Source organism: Juglans microcarpa x Juglans regia, chromosome 2S, assembly GCF_004785595.1.
Source record: "Juglans microcarpa x Juglans regia isolate MS1-56 chromosome 2S, Jm3101_v1.0, whole genome shotgun sequence".
NCBI classification, from domain to species: Eukaryota; Viridiplantae; Streptophyta; class Magnoliopsida; order Fagales; family Juglandaceae; genus Juglans; species Juglans microcarpa x Juglans regia.
In genome coordinates this window covers 24,929,073-24,947,724 of record NC_054597.1, presented here as the reverse complement: position 1 = coordinate 24,947,724, position 18,652 = coordinate 24,929,073, and the positions used below count along the sequence as shown (strand labels likewise).

The 18,652-nt window shown below is 38.3% G+C and overlaps 1 protein-coding gene across 1 annotated transcript; it reads right to left on the bottom strand.

Annotated features, from left to right (window-relative positions):
* Window positions 1-3,593: 3,593 nt before the first annotated feature.
* Window positions 3,594-14,851, bottom strand: LOC121253490 (uncharacterized protein K02A2.6-like). The gene is made up of 9 exons (XM_041153499.1): window positions 14,665-14,851; window positions 14,362-14,554; window positions 13,867-14,253; window positions 13,122-13,713; window positions 12,832-13,009; window positions 12,469-12,743; window positions 12,241-12,351; window positions 11,246-12,091; window positions 3,594-3,689 (listed from the first exon to the last, which is right to left on the bottom strand). Exons 1-9 carry the CDS (start codon window positions 14,849-14,851, stop codon window positions 3,594-3,596), a joined length of 2,865 nt encoding a protein of 954 aa, XP_041009433.1.
* Window positions 14,852-18,652: the final 3,801 nt, after the last annotated feature.

The following is an 18,652-nucleotide window of genomic DNA, read 5'->3' as shown; positions in this document are numbered from 1 at the left end:
CTATACTTAGCAAAATTTCCACTAAGGCCCTAAATTTTTACTATTTGCATTTGGGCTCCAAAATTCACCAAACTTCACAAACCCTATATTTACTATATTATAAAATCATCTATTCCCTTATAATTGTAAGAATCAAAGTGCTACTATGCCAATTATACTCAACCTGTGGCATGCATTTTATTAAGGCCTAGATGTGATTTCAACTATTCAACCTCTATGGATGCATGTGTACTCAAATTCATCAAGTGCCAATAGTAATTATAACCTTAGGGACAAATTAAAAACTTAGACTTAGATCATACAAGTTCATCTCAACACTTAAACACCTTAATCTTCACTAATCCATCCATTAAGCATGCATGATGTTTCTAGCTTTCCTTATCCAAAGATGTTTCAAAACTTAGTTAAATCATGCATTTTCATTCTTATTCGAATCACAAGTATTTTCTAAATGCACATTATTCAAGCCTAGATAAATTAATCAAAACTTCCATAAGGTAAACATAAATTAATAAAAAACGATGCATGCTAGATGATAAACACAAGATAGAATTAAAGCCTATTATGGCATGCTTCCAATTTCGAAATTAAACATTCAAAACTCATTCTAAGACATTTATGAATCATATAAAATTATTTTAATACATGCCATAGCTAAACATTTGCAAGGAGTCCTCGCAGCTTGTGAGGTTTTCTCTCTATGCTCTTAGGAACATAGAGACTTTGTCTCTTAGATCTTTTGATCGGTAGAGTGGGGTAGAGTGTGGTACGAGCGTCAGTTATGGAAGAGGAGCTTTCTCATCTTTGCAAGGGACTCAAGTTAACAGAGGAAGAACAACAAGAAATCTTTTTTTCTAGAGGAAGAGGTTTTGTTATCACGGGAAATAAGCCAGGCCTGCTTGGTTGCAATGGTGGTGTCAGACAAGGAAGTAAACAAAGGGGCTTTCAAAGCTACCATCACGAAAGTATGGAAAGCTAAAGGGGGCCTGACTTTTAAGGATGTAGGCATAAACAAATTCCTCATTGAGTTTGCTGATACTACTGTTAAAACAAGGGTTCTAGCGGGTCGACCATGGTCTTTCGATAAGTACCTGGTTTGCCTTCAAGAGTGTGCAGGCAAGGTTGCATTAAAGGATGTAGATTTTTCTCTAGAACCTTTTTGGATCTAGCTTCATGATCTTCCTTTTGCTGGAATGAACAAAAGTATAGGAGAGAAACTAGGGGCTAGTGTGGGGAAAGTACTGGTGGTGGATGTGGATAACAAAGGTAGAGCATGGGGTGGTGTTCTGCGTGTTAAGGTGCTGTTAAACATCTCCAAGCCTTTGCCAAGGGGACACCTTATCAATATGGAAGGATCACGTATATGGATTCCATTCAGATATGAGCGTTTGCCTTCCTTTTGTTTTCACTGTGGTGTATTGTTGCATTCGAGTTTAGGCTGTTCAGGACAGGTCTCGGATGGTAGATCTCACGAGGGACTTCAACAGCAATATGGACCTTGGCTCAGGGCCAGTCCAATGTCAAAACATCACCACCCCTCACCTGGAAATAGCAAGCAAGAAAGGGGAGGACTAGCTGAAGGCCGACAAGGTAGCCCCGAGGGGTAAGATTTTGGTTTGGGCGAGAACAACAATAGAGATGATACAACTGTCTCAATAGAGTTTGTTTCTATGGTACAAAGACAACCAGACTGTTTATAGGAAAATGGAAAGGAAGTTGGCAACCTCCTGCATGCAAGGTCCCGAGGTAACTCCCACTTGACTTTTAAGGAAATCTCAGATTGCCTCGAGATCCCCACAACAGCAGCTAGAAAAGTCAGCAAGGGGCATACTGACACTCAACTCCATGACCTTGACATGTCACATACAAAAGTCAGCAATTGTGTAAGCCCTTTTAACCTTTGTACTACACAGTTGCCAGTGGGACAAAACAAATCTCACCTTTTGTCAAACTGGAAAAAGAAGGGCTAGAGGTGGTTAGTTTCCTAGTCTTGATGTAACTATGTTTACACTTCCTGAAACATCCAGTAAACCCAAGCACAAGAAAAGAAAAAATGTAGAATCTTCTAAACCTACGAGGGCTTCTAAGAGACTCAAACAAACCATGATGGTAGAGGCTGTTGAACAGTCCTGCCCCTCCCCATGATCACCCTTTGCTGGAACTGCTAGGGCTTGGGAACCCTCGGACAGTTAGAGAACTCCACCTCTTGGTGAGAGACAAGTCCCCATCCTTTATTTTTTTAATAGAAACCAAATGTAAAAGAAGCAGAATGGAAATAATTCGAAACAAACTAGGATTTGAATGTAGCTTTGTGGTAGATTTTGCGGGTAGAAGTGGGGGCCTAGCAATGCTATGGAAAAATGACCTTAATGTTGATCTAATATCCTACTCCCTCAGCCATATTTCTTTACAAGTGCTTCATAAGGATTCAAACAAGAAAGGCATAATCATTGGCTTTTATGGCCAACCAGTGACAACAAAGAGGAAAGAAACTTGGAACCTTCTCAGATTACTAAAATCAGATCACAACACTCCTTGGCTTATTATGGGAGACTTCAATGAAACCATCTCCTATGGGGAAAAGATGGGTGGACCTACCAAGCCTAATAAACAAATGGATGAATTCAAACAAGCACTAATGGATTGTGAATTGGGTGATCTTGGTTTTGAGGGTTCCCAATACACCTGGTGTAACAACCGAGAGGGTTCAGAGTTCACCAAAGAGAGGCTGGACAAGGCCCTTGTCAATGGTGCTTGGCAACAACTCTGACATTAATTTAATCACTACTTTACCTGTCCAATGTTCGGACCATAACCCTATCCTTAAAAATTTTGCACTAATCCAAAATCCTACAAGGAGGATTTTCAGATATGAGGTTGCTTGGACCAAGAAGGATGGGTGTGAGGAGATTATTAAAAGAGCATGGCAGGGCTCTCTCAAAGTTGGAACCAAAGCTAATGAGAAGGGGACTTAAGAGGTACAAATTCCAGTTGCGACAATGGAACCATGAATCAAAAAGGAAATCCCAGCAGGAACTTGCTCACAGAAGGGACAGATTAAGATATTTACAAGATGCTAACACTGGGATGGATAATGCTTAGATCAGAACTCTACAGAAGGAAATGGACGTGTTGCTCGAAGAAAAGGACCTGTTTGGGCGCCAAAGAGCCAAACAAAAATGGCTTCAAGATGGCGACAGAAATACCAAATACTTTTATAAGTGTGCCACTCAAAGGAAGCAAAAAAACTTAATTGTTAAAATTAAGACCAAGAATGGTGACTACCTTACAACCAATGAAGAAATTGGGAGAGAATTCCAGGCTTTCCTTATGGATCTTTTTTCCTTTTCCAATCCAGTAGGCATAGAAGATCTTTTGGAAAGTTTCAATCCAAGTGTCATTGTTAAGATGAACTCAAGCCTTACAAAGGACTACACTCGAGAGGAGATTGAAAGGGCCCTTTTTGATATGAATCCACTGGGTTCTCCTGGACCAGATGGGTTTCCTGCCCTATTTTTTCAGAACCATTGGTCTACTGTTGGGAATGATGTAGTTGCTGCTATCCTTGAATTGCCCACCATGAAGACAGGCTTTTAGGCCATTAACAATACCTTCATTGCCTTAATTCCCAAAAAGAACTCCCCCTTGTTTGTTTCAGACTTCAGACCAATTAGTCTTTGCAATGTCCTCTACAAAATCATTGCAAAGGTTATTGTAAACCGTCTAAAAGCCATTCTACCTTCTCTGATTTCATAAACACAAAGTGCCTTTGTCCCTGGCAGGCTGATTTCTGATAACACAATTGTAGCCTATGAACTGCTACATTCCATCAAAACAGAATGAGGAAGCAAAAAGATGCATTCATGGCTCTCAAACTCGATATGAGTAAGGCCTATGATAGGCTAGAGTGGTCCTTTTTACAAGAGTTTTGCTTAAGATGGGTTTTGAAAAGGGTTGGGTTGACCTTATCATGCAATGTATTGGCACAGTTTCTTACTCCATCATTCTAAATGGATCCCCTCAAGCATCCTTCAAACCCATCAGGGGCATTAGACAGGGAGACCCCCTCTCTCCCTATCTTTTCATTTTGTTTTTCGAAATGCTTAGCTTTGCTTTAAACCAAGCTGAACAAAAGGGGCTCATCTCTGGAATTCCCATTACCCGTGGATCCTTTACTACCTGTTTTTTGCAGATGACAACCTTGTCTTCTGTAAGGCCCAGGCTTTGGAATGGTCTACATTACAAAGCACACTAAGATCCTATGAATTAGCTTCTCAGCAGGGGCTCAACCTTGGGAAGACTTCCATCTACTTCAGCAAGAATACCAAGCCTGAAATCCAACAAACCATCTTGGCTTTTGCAGGGATTCAAATCTCGAGTCCTTTTGAGCATTACTTAGGTCTGCCTTCCTATGTAGGCAAGAATAAAACAAGGGCCTTCAACCATATCCTGGACAGAATCAAAGGCAAGATTTGCAGCTGGAAAACCAACCTGCTATCTCAAGCAGGAAAGGAAATCCTTCTAAAGGCAGTTATCTAGGCAATTCCCACATATTGCATGGGTATTTTCTTAATTCCTAAGTGTATCCTGAGGAACATTAATAAGAGCATGCAAGCCTTCTGGTGGGGCTTGAGAGACCAAAAATCCAAGATGCAAGCTTAGTTGGCAGGGAATGGGAAAGCCTAAACAAAAGGGGGGTTTGGGTTTCAGGGACTTTGAAGATTTTAACAAAGCCCTCTTGGCAAAGCAAGGATGGAAGCTCCTCACAAACCCATATTCTCTTGCAGCACATGTACTCCAAGCAAAGTACTACCCTTCAAAAGATTTCTACAATGCGAAAGTAAGGAATGGTAACTCATTTGTCTGGAAAAGTATCATAGCAGCCAGACCTCTACTTCTTGAAGGCCTTCTATGGAAGGTAGGGAATGGTCAGAGTATTAAAATATGGTTAGATAGATGGGTCCCTTCTCCATCTTCTTACAAAATACAATCTTGTCCAAGGATTCTGCCACTCTAATTGACCAAGAGTCCCTTCAATGGAATATGCCCTTGATCCAAGACTTATTCAGCCCAGTTGAAGCCTTAACCATATCAAAGATCCATATCTGTCCATGCAAAAACAATGACAAACTGACTTGGAGATGCACTGTAAATGGCAAATTTTCAGTGAAATCTGCATATCATTTTCAAATGTCACTTAAAACTGAAACTCTGGGACAAACTTCAGAGGCATCTCACAGCACATAAATATGGCAACACATTTGGAAGCTCCAAGTCCCAAATGCTCTCAAAATTTTCTATGGAGAGCTGCCAAAGACATGCTCCCCACAAAGGTGAACCTGCATAGAAGAAAGGTGATTGACTCCCCTCTGTGTCCAATTTGCCTATCTAAACCAAACACCACTTCTCATGCTCTTTGGACATGTAAAGCTGCTTAGGATGTGTGGAGCTGCAGCTCGAGAAAACTCAAAAAATGCAGTATTGACGTGGCTCAGAAGGAACAAGTGGATCTTTGAAGCTCAGTTTTCCTCCCCTCAACAAGTTAATAACCTTGTCTCTACTCGTATCTCAAATTTACATATGGCAAGGAGTCCTCAAAAGCAGAAAAGCAACCAAGTTCAATCTCCTCTCCAGTGGAGCAAGCCACCACTTGACAGTTTCAAGGTGAATTGAGACGCAACCATAGATAAAACTCATTGTAGGGCAGGCATTGGAGTAGCAATCAGGGACTGTAAGGGACTGGTTACAGCCACTCTCAGATCATCTCGAGCTTCCTTCCCGAATCCATTGCTGGGGGAAGCATTGGCAGCCTTAAGAGCAGTTCAATTTTGTATAGAGCTTGGACTCACAAATATTATCCTTGAAGGGGATTCCATGACTGTGGTAAATGCTATTAATGGTAGGGAGGATGGCTGGAATTCAACTGGCTTAATCTGTCAAGATATCAAGTTGTTGCTAGAACAAGTTAGTCCATGGTCTGTTAAGCAGGTTCCTAGGCAGGTTAATGTAGTGGTTCATAGTTTGGCTAAGAGTTCATTATATTTCTTTTAAGAATCCATTCATGTAGAGGACTATCCTCACTGTATTCACAACCTTCTTGGGTGAATTATTAATATGAAGTATTCGGTTTTCTCAAAAAAAAAAAAAAAAAAAAAAAAACAAAAAATGTCATTCTAACACTTAACAAAGATAGGGCAAGATTACTTACAAAAACCATGGCCCTTAAAGCTCCCAACACCGCTTCACTCAAGAACTCTCAAGAACTTCACTTGGTTTCACTCTATTGCTCACTAATGGGGACAAATGCTCTCAAGACTCAAGAGAAGGCTTGGAGGAGTGGTGTGGGGAAATAAGGAGGTGAGTGAGGTATTTACAGGCTTCAAGAGGGGAGGAAGACGTTGGTTTTGGCTCCAAGGAAGTGAATGTGAGTGGTGGAGGTGGGAGGTAGAGTGCTTGAGTTCAAAATGCCCAAGGGTGACATCGCTTGGATAAGTTCAATAGTGGTCTAAGTGTCATAATTTCATCATGGAAGAGAGCTAGAAGACATGCATAGGTGCAAGGGCTACATGATTCAGATTTTTGAAACAAAAATTCACAAGAAAAGCAAGCCATAGCCTATGATTTTGGGTTTCCTTCAAAGCTGTCAAGATTTTTTATCCTCTTTTGTCCTATCCTCTTGGTTTGATTTGGGGGTATTATGACCATAATTTGAAGGCTTTTTTAGGTGAGGAAGATAGGCATGAGTTGCTGCTAAGTGATCATGCTTAGGCAGAACAAGAAAGGGGCCAAATGGGTGATGGTTCAACCAAGTGATTTCAAGTGAGTGCCTCTCTTTGAGCCAATCGGTTGGACTGCCTTGGGGAGGTAATTGAGTAAGCTAGCACTTGATTAATTTGAAGCATTTTCGAGGGACAAAAGACAAGGGAGGTGGGGTGGGGTAGTAGCCAAAATAGGTGCAGAAAATTCAATTGAAATCAAGGCCACTCGGTTTGGTTTCAACTAGGCTTGTAATGAAATTGGTTGAGTTTCTTGGCTTGGTTTCTTGGAGAAAATTCGTCCAATGCTAGAACTGAAGTAGGAGGGTTAAGGTGAGGTGTAAATAATAAAATTTCCCTTGAGAAAATAGTGTAAAAGGCATGGGCTAGGGGCTGATTTGGTGCAATGCACATGAAGGTGCACCTAGGTGCCGATTGGTGGTGACTTAGGCATTGACATGGCTTTGCTTCTATTGACATGTGTTGGTCAAGTCTAGACTTCTAAATTAGTCTAAGAACAGTTTGAATCAATAATAAAATCAATAAATTTTAGATAAAAAAAATATGGGAAATGATTTGAGGAAACATTAAGCTTAAAACATGGTTTAGAGGTCACTAAATCATGTGTAAGTTGATTAATGCCCTTAACTCAAGTTAGAAGCTTAATTATGGTCAAGGGTGGTGAACCTTAGTAGTGTGTGGCACTTCTTGGCCATGAGGGAAACTAATGGTATGGTGTTTGTGGGCTCCAATTAGAAGAATGAAATAAAAGACAAGGCTTTGGGTTTCAAGGGTTGGGCTTTTGTTGGGCCAAAAGTGCAAGCCTTGGATGTGGGCTTTGGAGTGGGTTCTTATATGGACCTTATGTCCAGATTTGTGGGGCCTATCCATGGACTCAAAGGCCTACTAGGTTGGGTCCTATTCTTTGGGTCTTTCTTCAATTGGGCCAAAGTCTTGAATCTTACTAAGTTAGGCCCAATGGCCTTGTGCTTACTAAGTTGGGCCTAAAATCTTGGGTCTAATGAGTTAGGCCCATAGTCTTGTGTCCAATAAGTGAGGCCTAAAATCTTATGTCTTTCAAGTCAGGCCTAAAGCTTTCATTCTTACTAAGTTAGGCCCAATGGCTTTATGTCCTTTACATTGGGCATATTTTCTAGTGTCCTCCAATAAAGGCCTAAAACTTTATATCTCCCAAGTTGGGCCTAAAGCTTTTTAACATCTTATCCTTAGCCCATCACATCCTTAGTGTATTAGGGCTCTAAAGTCTTATGTCTATCAAGTAGGGCCTAAAGTCTTATGTTCATCAAGTAGGGCCTAAAGTCTTATTGTCTCTTCTAAGCCATTATACCCAAAAAGCTTAGGCCCTTAGTAAACCACTCTTTGGGCCTTCTCCAGATCCATCAAATATTTAACCCAAATTACTTAGCCCATTAATGTGACAACCCTCCAATATGCCATGTGTCATTCCCTTATGGGCCTTTTAGCTTCTTATCCTTAAAATTAATAAAGCACTAACAATTCTCCAAAATCATATTACTAAACCAATCAAGCTCCAAAAATTTCATTTTCCTCAAAATCAATATTGCATTAGAATCTTCTAATAATTCTACTAAACCCAAAGTAGACGGTCCTCTTGTCAACTCAAATATCTAAAATTGTTCTTATTCTCAAATAGTCCAACTTCTAATTAACTAGGATTAAGGCTACCAAGGTCAAGGCCTGAGTAGTTTTTTTAGGCGGGGTGTTACAGAGAAAAACTGAAAAACAATATTATGTAGTTAAAAAATTATTTGAATATAATTTTTAATATTGCTTTTGTTTTGAGATGTGAAAAAGTTGTATTAATTTTTATGTTTTATTTGGAAGTTTGAAAAAGTTGTATTATTTTTTGTGTTTGGATAATGATTAGAGGTAATGATTAGATGAAAAAAGTTAAAATTTCTAAATTAAAAGGTGTTGTGTGTTTGAATGATATTTGGAAAAGAAATTATAAGAAGTTTTAAAAATTTTTCGTCTCATCTCACTACCCAAACATACCTGTAATCTATCTTCCGTATAAAGTGACAAGTATCGAGCTTTTCCTGACTATGAAAGAGGTAAGGGAGATTGATTATGATTTTTTTCTTGAATATCTAAAACTTGCAGGTTAATTTAGTTATTGTTGATTATGTGCATTTGATGTTGGGATTTTTTGGGTTGTGATTGATGTTGATTTTGTGGTATTGCAATGTAATAGATGTGTATTTTCTTCCTTAAATGGGTTAGATTTAGGCTAAATACAATTATGGGGAGGAGTTATGACTGATAGTGGATGGTGGATGCTGGATTGTACTCCCATTTGTATTTGTGATTTATTTGCTGTAATAATTTCCATTCTTTGCTTCACATTTATAAAGAACACCACTTTGTTGTTGTATGAGCAATTAAATTTTTAGCTTGAACAATGGAGAAAAAACAAAAAGGGGATACCAAATTAGAAAGGAATGTGGTGTGGTCAAGGGTCAAGGAAGACTTTGTGTTAGAGCACAGAAATATATGCACAGCATAAGAACAAATTTAATGTATTCCTTAAACTTAAGCTCTACAGTTGTTCCACGAGTGTACCCAATTTATCAAGCTCTAATCAATTCAAGATTGTCTCCACATGGTGGCTATGTGTACTGTGGCGCCCCCAGGCCCCGCTTAGGATTGGACCATGACTGAAACGCCGGGACATGTAATACATGGCTACACACCTCTCGTACAAGTTCGTCTCCACACGGTGGTTATATGCTATGCACCTAAGTACACTAGCAGTATGCAATAATATAACAGCGGAAAAATAGTAAAAGTCGGATAATCTAAGTAATGCGATAAGCAATTGCAAAGCACATGACACCGTTACTAACAAAATACCCCAACATTGTCCATTTCCATAAGCATGCATCATAAAAGATATAGCATCCCAAAAGTATAGAGTATATTTTTAATCTCCCAAAACATGGGACCTTCTCAAAACATAGTTCCTCAAAAGTGGAGATAAATTTTTCTTCTTTCCACAAAATATCTTAGGTTCTCGTTTTCTTCAAGAGGGCTTGGGCTTCACACGCTTATCTAAGGTCTTATCTTTATCCCGATTGTTACACCATTTGAATTTATCAATGAACTGGAGTATTCCGGTAATCTCCTGGTTGATGGCCTCGAGTCGCTCTAGGATGGAGGGCTCATGCTGACTCATATCCATTTTAGGCACCATCCTCTCTGGAGGAGGTGCCGTTCTCTTCCACTTGGCCATGGGTGTCGTCTTCTACTCCTGTAACAACTTCTACCATTCTAGTTGGGGAATGGTAGTAGAAACTACCACAATGAGATTTCGAGAAATCTCAGCAAGTAATCACACAACATACAATAGTTAACACAAGCTTACAAGAGGTATATCATAAAATGCGTGCATGGACATGTACTTGACATATGACTTGATCGGAACTTGACTTATGCATTTGACCATTTTCAAAAGACTTATAACAGAGACTTTAGCTTTTTCAGAAAAAATTCTTGACTTCTTTTTCACGTTAATCTTAATCAGAACATACCTTATATGCCTTATACACCCATTAGTGTGTAATGGACCCAAACTGACTTGTTCGAGAAGTCACTCTCCAGAATTAGAGAAGAAATGAAGAATGAAGTAGAGAGAGAAGAGATGAGTCCGTAAAATAAATGAATTATCCATTGGGAACTTTTCCCCCCAAGTTCTCTATTTATAATGAATGCTTGAACAAAACGACAGTGTTTTGACAAACACTTAATCGTAGTTCCAGTAAGTAAAATGACTGCGTTTACAATAAATAAGAAGAAAATGACATTAAACGACAACGTTTTATTAAAGGAATGAAACTAATTATGCACTACACGACGCCGTTCCCAGCTTCTCCTTCACAACTAACTGTCATCAACCACCTTTCCATTTCTGACTTATGAACACAACACAGAAGCCTCCCTCAACATTGCACCTTGCCCACTTCCATCTCGCCATACCAAGACTGCAATCCTTCCATTCCAGCACCTTCTCAACCCATAACACACCCTCCCCCTTTAAAGCACCTTGCTCACAAGGTGAGGGAATTACTGCCGAAGCTTCCAGTAAGGTTCCCATGTGCAATCTTCCACTCTAGCACCTTCCCATTGAATCAAGACTTCCACCATTACTCTATCGTCCTTCTTGACACTTATTCTCTCTATAATTTTCTCAGGTTGAGGCCTTAACTCCCTTTGCAAATCAATTGGGGGTAAGGTAGAGAGAGGTGTAAACTGGTGGTTCCCAATTTTTTTCTTCAACACAAAAAATGAAAAACTGGATGTAAGAGGGAAGTTGAGGGTAAACATAATTGATATGCCACTTTGCCAATTCTTTAAGTGATTTGAAATGGCCAAAAATATTGAGGTGAAAGTTTAAGATTCCTCCTGACTGCCACATATTGCTGTCTATAGGGTTGGAGTTTAAGATAAACCCAATCCCCCATAGAAAATTCCTTGTTAGTCCTATGCTTGTCATAATAAAACTTCATTCTATCTTGAGCCAGAGATAAATTGGATTTAAGTGTAAGAAGAATTTGTTCTCGAGTTTGCAATAACTGATCCACTATCTGATTTGTCAAACCAGGAATATAGGCTTGAAGCCTAGTTGGAGGAACCCTATAAACAACTTCAAATGGAGTTAGCTTTGTGGAAGTATGGAATGTGGGGTTATACCACCATTCAGCCAATGAAAGCCAATCCACCCATAACTTTGGTTTGTCACCAGAAAAAGACCTCAGAAAGTGTTCAAGACACTTGTTGACGGCTTCTGTTTGGCCATCACTTTGAGGGTGATAGGCTGAAGAATAAGAAAGATTAACTCCCTGCAATCTAAAAAGTTCTTTCCAAAATGAACTAGTAAATATTGAGCCATAATCAGAAACAATGGTTTTAGGTAATCCATGCAACTTAAAAACATTATTGAAGAACAGTGAAGCCACTTGAGCAGCTGTAAATGGATGTTTCAAAGGCATAAAATGGGCATACTTTGATAATCTGTCCACTACAACCAAAATGACAGAATACCCTCTCAAAATGGGCAACCCTTCAACAAAATCCATTGAGAGGTCAGTCCATATTTGCTCAGGAATAGGTAAGGGCTGTAAAAACCCAGCTAGAATGACATTTTGGATCTTATTCCTTTGACAGGTTTCACATTCACGAATGTGCTTTACATCATGCTTGAGACCAGGCCAATAAAATTCTAGTCTTGCTCTGTGCAGACACTTGTGAAAATCAGAATGACCAGCAACAGGAATAGAGTGCAAGTAATTCAAAATCTGTTATTTCAAGGCAGAGAATCAGGCACATAATTTCTGTCTTTCTTAAACAAAATGCCATGCCCCAGTTTAAATGAAGAATTAGAAGTAGGATCAAGCTGCAATGTTGTGATTAGTTTCTGCATATCATGATCTACATCATAAGATACTTTTAATTCTGAGAGCCATGCTAGTGTAGGGTATGATAAAGCTGCCAATTCCCTAAGTTCATCAACTTGATCTTTGCGAGACAAGGCATCAGCCACCTTGTTCTCCACACCCTTTTTATATTCAATTGTAAACTCATAGTCAAGGAGTTTAGAAAGCCATCTCTACTGTGAAACAGTGCCAATCTTCTGTTCAAGTAAATATTTAAGGCTATGGTGGTCAGTTCTGACCACAAAAGCGCTTCCCAAAAGGTATGACCTCCATTTCTTAACAGCTAGTACTAAGGCTAGGAACTCTTTTTCATAAGTGGAAAGAGCTAAATTTTTTCCCTTCAAAGCCTGACTTAAAAAGGCTAAGGGTCTTTGGTCTTGCATCAAAACTGCTCCTACACCAGTTGCACAAGCATCACATTCAGTGACAAATGCTTTGGTGAAATCAGGTAGGGCAAGAACAAGAGGGCATGTGACAACAACTTTCAAGTCATTAAAAGGCTTAGTAGCAGAATCTGTCCAAGCAAAAGCATCTTTTTTTTAACAAAGATGTCAAAGGGGCAGCAATTTGACCATAGCCCTTAATAAATTTTCTATAGTAACCTATCAAACCTAAAAAAGCTCTTAATGACTTCAGGTTTTTAGGTATTGGCCAAGTAACCATAGACTCCAATTTTCTAGGATCTGCCCTCACTCCCTCTTTTGAAATCAGATGCCCCAAATACTCTATTTCCTGGCATGCAAACCTACACTTCGACTGCTTAGCATAAAGTTGATGATGCTATAATGTTTGCAACACAGTAGATAGATGAGCTAAATGAGATGGCATATCTTTGCTGTAAACCAATATGTCATAAAAAAATGACAAACTCTCTAAGGAATGGTCTGAAAACTTCATTCATAAGGCCTTGAAAAGTTGAAGGGGCATTAGTAAGACCAAAAGGCATTACAAGGAACTCATAATGCCCTTCATGAGTTCTGAAAGCAGTCTTATGAACATCCTCATCCCTCATGCGTATTTGATGATAACTTGCCCTAAGATCCAATTTAGAAAAAATTGTAGAACTTGAAAGTTCATCTAGGAGCTCATCCACAACAGGAATGAGGTATTTGTCTTTGATAATGACTTCATTTAAGGCCCTATAATCAATGCACATTCTCCATGTGCTATCAGACTTCCTGACTAGCAAAATAAGAGAGGAGAATGGTGATTGACTAGGCCTAATAACTCCAGAATTTAAGAGCTCTTTAAAAATATTTTCAATTTCTGTTTTCTGAAAAAATGGATGTCTATAGGGCTTAACAGTAATACGAGAAGTTCCCTGCTTCAAGTTAATCTTGTGATCATGGGATCTATTGGGTGGCAACCCAGTAGGTTCATCAAAAACATCCTTATACTGTTGTAAAAGCTGCTGCACTTGTTCATCTTGCAAAGTTGAAGACTCAATGGAGTCACAAGCAACTAACTGCATAAAGAATCCTTTGCTACCACAGCCAAAGGTCTTAAAAGACTCATCGTCATCAATAAGATCAGACTAAGGTATTGTCAATCCTTTCAAGGAAACTGTCTGACCAGCACACTGAAATTGCATATTCATATTCACAAAATCCCAGAAAATAGGACTTAATATAGATAACCATTGGATGCCAAGAATTGGATCACATCCTCCCAAAGGAAGAGTGAAAAAATCAACTATGAATGGTATACCCTGAATGAACAAGTGCACAACCCTACATTTTCCAGTACTATCAATAAGCTGACCATTAGCCACCTTAACACAAATAGTCTGGCCCAATTGCACATGCAACTTACATTGAGCAGCCACTGTAGTATCCACAAAATTATGTGTAATGCCAGTGTCAATTAAAATCACCAACTTTTTCTTGCCAATATAAGCAAAAAGTCTCATTGTCTTAGGTCCCCCAACTCCTACCATAGGTTGAAATGAGATAGAAGCTATCTCAGCTTCAACTTCCATAAGCTCAACAGCCACTTCACCACTAACATCAGCATCCATTTCACAACTGGAATCATCAAATTCCAAATCTTCTAACAGAAATCATTTTGGCCTTGCACACTTATGACCTGGTTGCCATTTGTCATCATAGAAATAACAAAGGCCTTTTTTATGCCTTTCCACCATTTGAGACTCAGAAACCTTATGATAAGGAAGCGTAGCTAAAAGTGGAACCCTCGGTGTTCCTAAAATTGAAGGAGTTTGTCCAGACTTCAACAGACTCGACTTTGGACTAAACTTACTCAAATCAATAAGTGAATTTCTCCAAGGCTTCCTTATACTCACCACATATTGTTCTTGAATTTTGGCTAAGCCAAATGCATCATTCAAGGATGAAGGATTCAACATCCTCATAGGTAGCCTAATCTCATCACGTAAGCCACTAAAAAATAACTCAACTTATTCCTCTCTGACAAACCATTAATACAATTGGAAAGAATCTCAAATTCAGCTTTGTAGTGCTTAAGTTGAGTAATTGACTCCATTGGATCATCGTATGGAGTAGATCCAAATCGAATCTGAACAGCTTTGATGAAGTCCTCCCAAGAGTGAAAGGTTCCTGCCTCACTGGCATTCTGGAACCAGACCAAAGCTTCATCATCCATGTGGAAAGAAACAATGAAAATACGTTAACCAGGAGGGACCTAGTGATATAGGAAGTACTGATTTGCACGATAAATCCATGGTGATGGATTACCACCACGAAAGTGAGGAAAGTCTAGCTTAATTCCTCTTACAAAACCTTTGTCTACAAGTTCTCAGTTGCGCACTCCCTCCATGCCTTCCTCCATATCTTCATTTCTGTGCAGCGTTTGTTGATCTTGATTATCTGCATGTATGTTACTAGGATCCTCCGAAGCATGGCACGAAATCTTTGAGATTTGTTGTACAACCTCCTAAAACTTTTTATCCTGTGCTTCCCTTTCCAATCTCACAGCCTCTTGTTGCTTCAACAATAAACCAATTGCATTGATTGAGCTGAGTTATTGCATATTTTATACATTTAGATCCAATATATTTTATTTATTTCATTACATTATTATTGGTTTTAGATGGAAAAATGGATAAGATGAATAAATCTGAGTTGTGATTTAAATTGGTTAATAGCATGATTTATGCTTAATTTTATAACTTGTGATTTAATTGGATAATGTTCATTCACATTCACAATATATTTTTGAGATTCTTTTATTTTTTATTTTATTTCTAATTTCTATTGTTTTTATAGGTCAAGAAATGAAAAGTTTGAGAAAAGTCAAGGTACCAAAAGGTCAAGAAATGAAAAGTTTGAGAAAAGTCAAGTTTATAGAATGGATAGATTTTAGTATTTTAATCATAACTTTCTGCTCAAGTATTGGATTGATACTATTCTTAATGCATTGGAAATCTATCTTAGAGGGCTACAAAGCTTTCTCTAATATGGATTTCCAAATTTGAACTCCTGAAGTGCGTACGTGGCTTCCAAGTTGAGTCCTAAATTTAAACGATTTTGTGTGCAGGAATATGAAGACATTAGGGTTTCTTTCCTACCCTATTTAAGCATATCATTAGCACGAAATTGGGGACATTTGCAGAGCAGCATCGTACATTTGAAGAACTCTTCCAGGATCCAATTGCCGCTCCAGCTGCTGCCTCCACTACTTCCCATCCCCATCTCCATTCATTTGGCTTGCTCTTTTCACTATCTACTATTTATTTAATTTTAGTTTAAAGTTTGTGATTTATTTTTGAGATATTTGGCTTATACCTTTGGGCATTTTAATTGTTGTTTATTTACTTCGTATTATTTATTTTTCTTGTTTCTTTAAGCTTTCATTTAACAGTGATTACAATTGCTATGGATTAATTTTGAGAATTTGTGATTTAAATACAAGGATGAACCCTAGAATCTTGATTTTGGGGCTTTTCAATTTTCATTTCGTATTTTGTCAATTACTTTCTAATTTAGTTTAATTCTTAGCTTAGTTTTATTAATCTCTTAGTTCCATTGCATATTAGATTGATAAAAGTTAAATTAGGACTTAAATAATTTCAGTTTTATTGTTTAATTTTTAGATTAATTAAGATTGTTTAGTTTAGTTGATTCTTTGATTGTTAATTTCAATTTGTTAGTCTTTTACATTTCATTTCGACACTAAAAAATCTAAAAATATGAATCTAGTCCATGACTAGTGCCCTTTTCATTCTTGTTGCACTCTTCCATCCATTGCACATACCATCATTTTTATTTTCTCATTGTGAATATTTTCACCATTTTCAACGAGTTTGATTTTAAGTAACTTTCCCTAAGGAGATGATCTAGAAATTTATTTCTAATTATTACGTGACACCCTCCTACACTTGAGATAGCCTTTGTGCTACTCATTTTTGAGTGAGTCATGCATCTTCGATTTGTTTTTGTTGTCGATCCTGTTGCTGCCGTAAATGATTCATTGAATCAATGATTTGAGCATACGGGCACATTCGTTCTACCATGGCTGATACCAACTGTAATGGACCCAAACTGACTTGTTCGAGAAGTCACTCTCCAGAATTAGAGAAGAAAGGAAGAATGAAGTAGAGAGAGAAGAGATGAGTCTGTAAAATGAATGAATTATCCGTTGGGAACTTTTCCCACCAAGTTCTCTATTTATAGTGAATGCTTGAACAAAACGGCAGTGTTTTGACAAACACTTATTGTAGTTCCAGTAAGTAAAACGACTGCATTTACAATTAATAAGAAGAAAAAGACATTAAACGACAACATTCTATTAAAGGAATGAAACTAATTCTACACCACACAACGCCGTTCCCAGCTTCTCCTTCACAACTAACTGTCATCAACAACCTTTCCATTTCTAACTTATGAACACAACACAGAAGTCTCCCTCAACATCGCACCTTGCCCACTTCCATCCTGCCATACCAAGACTGCAATCCTTCCACTCCATCACCTTCTCAATCCATAACATAGCGTTAGACGCTTCCTCGCTCCGGCATACTTTAAAAAGAATCCATTCGAGGCTCATTGACGATTCTTTGTCGACCCAGGGGTTACCACTCCATTCTTAAACACTCCAAAGTGGACAGAGGAGTTCCACTAGGACATTCGCCCATCCTAGCACTTTTCTTTGAAAACACTTTTTGGAAACACTTTTCCCTAAATGCATGTGACATGAGACTTAAGGCATACGTACTTACGCTTGACATATTACATATGAAATGCCGTGTATAAAATAACCAAGCATAACATATTCAATTCATGGCATGATAACATAGATCACATGGACTATCAAAACACATACTTGGAACTATGAAAAAGTGCCTTGGCCAAAACATGTAAGTGCAAAAAATGAAGAATCATCACTTAGACATGCTTCAAACTTCAAACATATTGCTTAGAAATCAAAGCATAATGAAACAAAACATAAAATCATGGTATTTGGGTAAGATCCGAAACTTTCAAGACATGGAATAGTCGAATCATCAAGTACCACAAATTAACAACAATGTTTTCCTTAGAACCGAAACATGCTAAGGACATTCTTGCCATTTTCATCTTTAACCGAATCATACCATTCATGTCATATTCATATTCCAAGATCATATAAGCATATTCAAACAAACAAACAAGAAATAAAAATCAAAACAACCATAATAATGAAAGGATTTACACAAATATATACAAGTATTAACCGAGAGCAAGTTGAGTGTATACGTATAAAAGTCCACATAATGAAATACTAGCAAGCAGTAATCCGAAATGTATTTCATTAGTAAGAGTGTCTAAAAATCCTATTTCGTGTTCTTGAGTGTGTAAGGGTTTTTAGGACATCACTTGATCTTAAACCATACGACCTTTAGGGTTTTTAGGTCAAAACCCCTTCATTTCACTCGTGTTATTATACAAAACTTAAAGTAGGGTAAGAACACATGTGGTGATCGAAAACATGGAGGATGAACATCTCCCATTATTCAGCTTCAAGGGTTCCTTGAAAGCCCTAAATCATTTTCCATAAAAACGTGTGTGTTTCACCATTCTTGAAGTCCTATGAGATTTGAATCTCATTTTGAGTTGAAAAAGTGACACGTTTGTGTAGAAACTAAGAGAAAATTGAGCCTTACCTTGTCTATCCTTGAAGGTGGTGAAATCTTCTCTTGAAAAGGAATCTTCCTTGTTTGGTTGGAAAGAAAGTGTGAGAAAGTAAGAGAATCTTCAAGTGAGCATGTGAGAGTTGTGTGAAGGGAGTGAGAGTTCATGTAAATTCAGAAAAATGGCAAGGGAAAAGCCCATAGGCGTGTACTCCCTCCTTTTTATAGTGGTCTCCTCACTTCCCTCTTTGGTTGCCTCCAAAACCCTTGCATGGGTGACAAATGGTGAGTGTTTCTTCTTCCCCCTTCTCTTTTGCCGAAAAGACTCTTAGAAT